Source organism: Fulmarus glacialis, unplaced genomic scaffold, assembly GCF_000690835.1.
Source record: "Fulmarus glacialis isolate BGI_N327 unplaced genomic scaffold, ASM69083v1 scaffold28931, whole genome shotgun sequence".
Lineage (NCBI taxonomy): Eukaryota > Metazoa > Chordata > Aves > Procellariiformes > Procellariidae > Fulmarus > Fulmarus glacialis.
In genome coordinates this window covers 4,076-6,202 of record NW_009191394.1, presented here as the reverse complement: position 1 = coordinate 6,202, position 2,127 = coordinate 4,076, and the positions used below count along the sequence as shown (strand labels likewise).

The 2,127-nt window shown below is 58.6% G+C and overlaps 1 protein-coding gene across 1 annotated transcript in view; it reads left to right on the top strand.

Annotated features, from left to right (window-relative positions):
• Positions 1 to 236: 236 nt before the first annotated feature.
• Positions 237 to 2,127, top strand: part of GAS8 (growth arrest-specific 8) — a gene marked incomplete at its 3' end in the record, with an annotated part of 5,512 nt that continues 3,621 nt past the window's right edge. Inside the window, exons 1-2 of the mRNA XM_009586685.1 lie at positions 237 to 324; positions 1,767 to 1,964. Of these exons, the coding sequence (XP_009584980.1) occupies positions 310 to 324; positions 1,767 to 1,964 (213 nt within the window). The remainder of the gene's footprint in view (positions 325 to 1,766; positions 1,965 to 2,127) is intronic.

The following is a 2,127-nucleotide window of genomic DNA, read 5'->3' as shown; positions in this document are numbered from 1 at the left end:
GGGGCTTCACCGCGGAACTGCTGGGCATGAGCTGCGGGTGTCCTGGAGGGTCTCAGAGGCTCCCAGGGGACCCTGGCTCCATCAGCCAGCGCTCCCTGTCAGCCTTCTGTCCCCGCCATGAGAGCAGGTATGCTCCGTGGCCTGGGCCGGTGTGGGGGCACTGAGCAGCACAGCTTCCTCCTGGCACCCGAGCCACATGCGCACCTCGTGCCTTTTGCTTTCTTTCCTCAGGCACCCAAAAAGAAAGTCGAGAAAAAAGGGAAAGGGAGCAAAGCACCAGCAGTGGTGGATGCCTTGTCCCCGGAGGAGATGAGTAAGGAGCAGGTGAGAGATCAAGAACAAGCAAGAACAGCGTTCGGGACCCTGGATCGGCACCTGGCTCCAGGGACGACAGGTGGCGGAGGGGGACAGAGACAAGCAGCCGGGGTTCATTGCACTGCCTGACGCATGTCTGGGCTCTGTGGGGGGTTTCTCACTGTTCCTGGAAGGAGCAGCCCCTTCATCCCACCCTCCCTTCTGCTGGTCCGGGGCACTCTGCTCTCCAGCCCTGCGCCCTCGCTGTCTTCTCCCCGACTCTGTAACCCCACCAGCCTGCTCAGGCAGGTGTTGGCTCAGCCTGGAGCTCTGTGATTGCAGCCTGCTGCGCTCTCAGTCACGTTGCTGCTGGGGCAGGAGGCTCCCATAGGCGCGGGGAAGGCAGGCAGAGGTGGAAGGTGCAGCCGCTGCCCCTCGGTTGCCCCAAGTCCTGCTTGTTTTGCCGGATGTCCTACAAACAGAGGAGGAGATGGCCCTGGCCTGGGGACCTCGCTCCTGGGATAAAATCTTGCACATCTCAGTGCAAGCAGTGTGCCCAGGTGGCCAAGAAGGCCAACAGTGTCCTGGCTTGTATCAGAAATAGCGTGGCCAGCAGGACTAGGGCAGTGATTGTCGCCCTGTACTGGGCACTGGTGAGGCCGCACCTCGAATACTGTGTTCAGTTTTGGGCCCCTCACTACAAGAAGGACATTGAGCTGCTGGAGCGTGTCCAGAGAAGGGCAACGAAGCTGGTGAAGGGCCTGGAGCACAAGTCTGATGAGGAGCGGCTGAAGGAACTGGGTTTGTTTAGCCTGGAGAAGAGGAGGCTGAGGGGAGACCTCATCGCGCGCTACAACTGCCTGAAAGGAGGTTGTAGCGAGGTGGGGGTTGGTCTCTTCTCCCAAGTAACAAGCGATAGGACAGGAGGAAATGGCCTCAAGCTGTGCCAGGGGAGGTTTAGATTGGACATTAGGAAAAATTTCTTGACCGAAAGGGTTGCCAAGCACTGGAACAGGCTGCCCAGGGAAGTGGTTGAGTCACGATTCCTGGGGGTATTTACAAGACTGTGTAGATGTGGTGCTCAGGGACATGGTTTAGTGGTGGACTTGGCAGTGCTGGGTTAACGGTTGGACTTGGTGATCTTAAAGGTCTTTTCCACCCTCAGTGATTCTATGATTCAGTAGTATTTAGGCACCTGAGAATGGTGTTACCAGACACTGCGAGACAGAATATCTGAGCCCGGGCTGCTTACAGCAGGATAAGGTTTTGTTACTCCTTTTCCAGAGGCTGATGGGTTCTGTAGGGTCCAGGCTGTGTCAGGGCTTCTCCCCTTCCCTCCTGCGCTTCTCCGTCCCCATAACAGCCACTGTGTCCTGCCAGGTTTGCGACACAGCTTGCCACGGGTGTCTTGCAGAGGCGTCTCTCCGAGGCCTCCTTTTCCGCCTACCTGGCTCTTCCCCTTGGCTTTGCAGCTGGAGAAGCACATTGCGCGTCTCCGGGAGGAGCTGGACCGGGAACGGGAAGAGCGCAACTATTTCCAGCTGGAGCGTGACAAGATTCACACCTTCTGGGAGATCACCCGCCGGCAGCTGGAGGAGAAGAGAGCAGAGCTGCGGAACAAGGACCGGGAGATGGAGGAGGCGGAGGAGCGGCATCAAGTGGAGATCAAGGTGGCAGGGGAGAAGGCTGGGAGGTGTTACGAGTGCCCCAAGCTCCGGATGAGCCTTGGGCAGCTCTGAGGAGGAGAGGGAAGGGGGAAGAGGAGGAGGAGCTGGGTGGGATGTAAGCCAGCAGTGTCTTGGCCAATATCCCAGCTCTGGTTGTCTCCAGCTG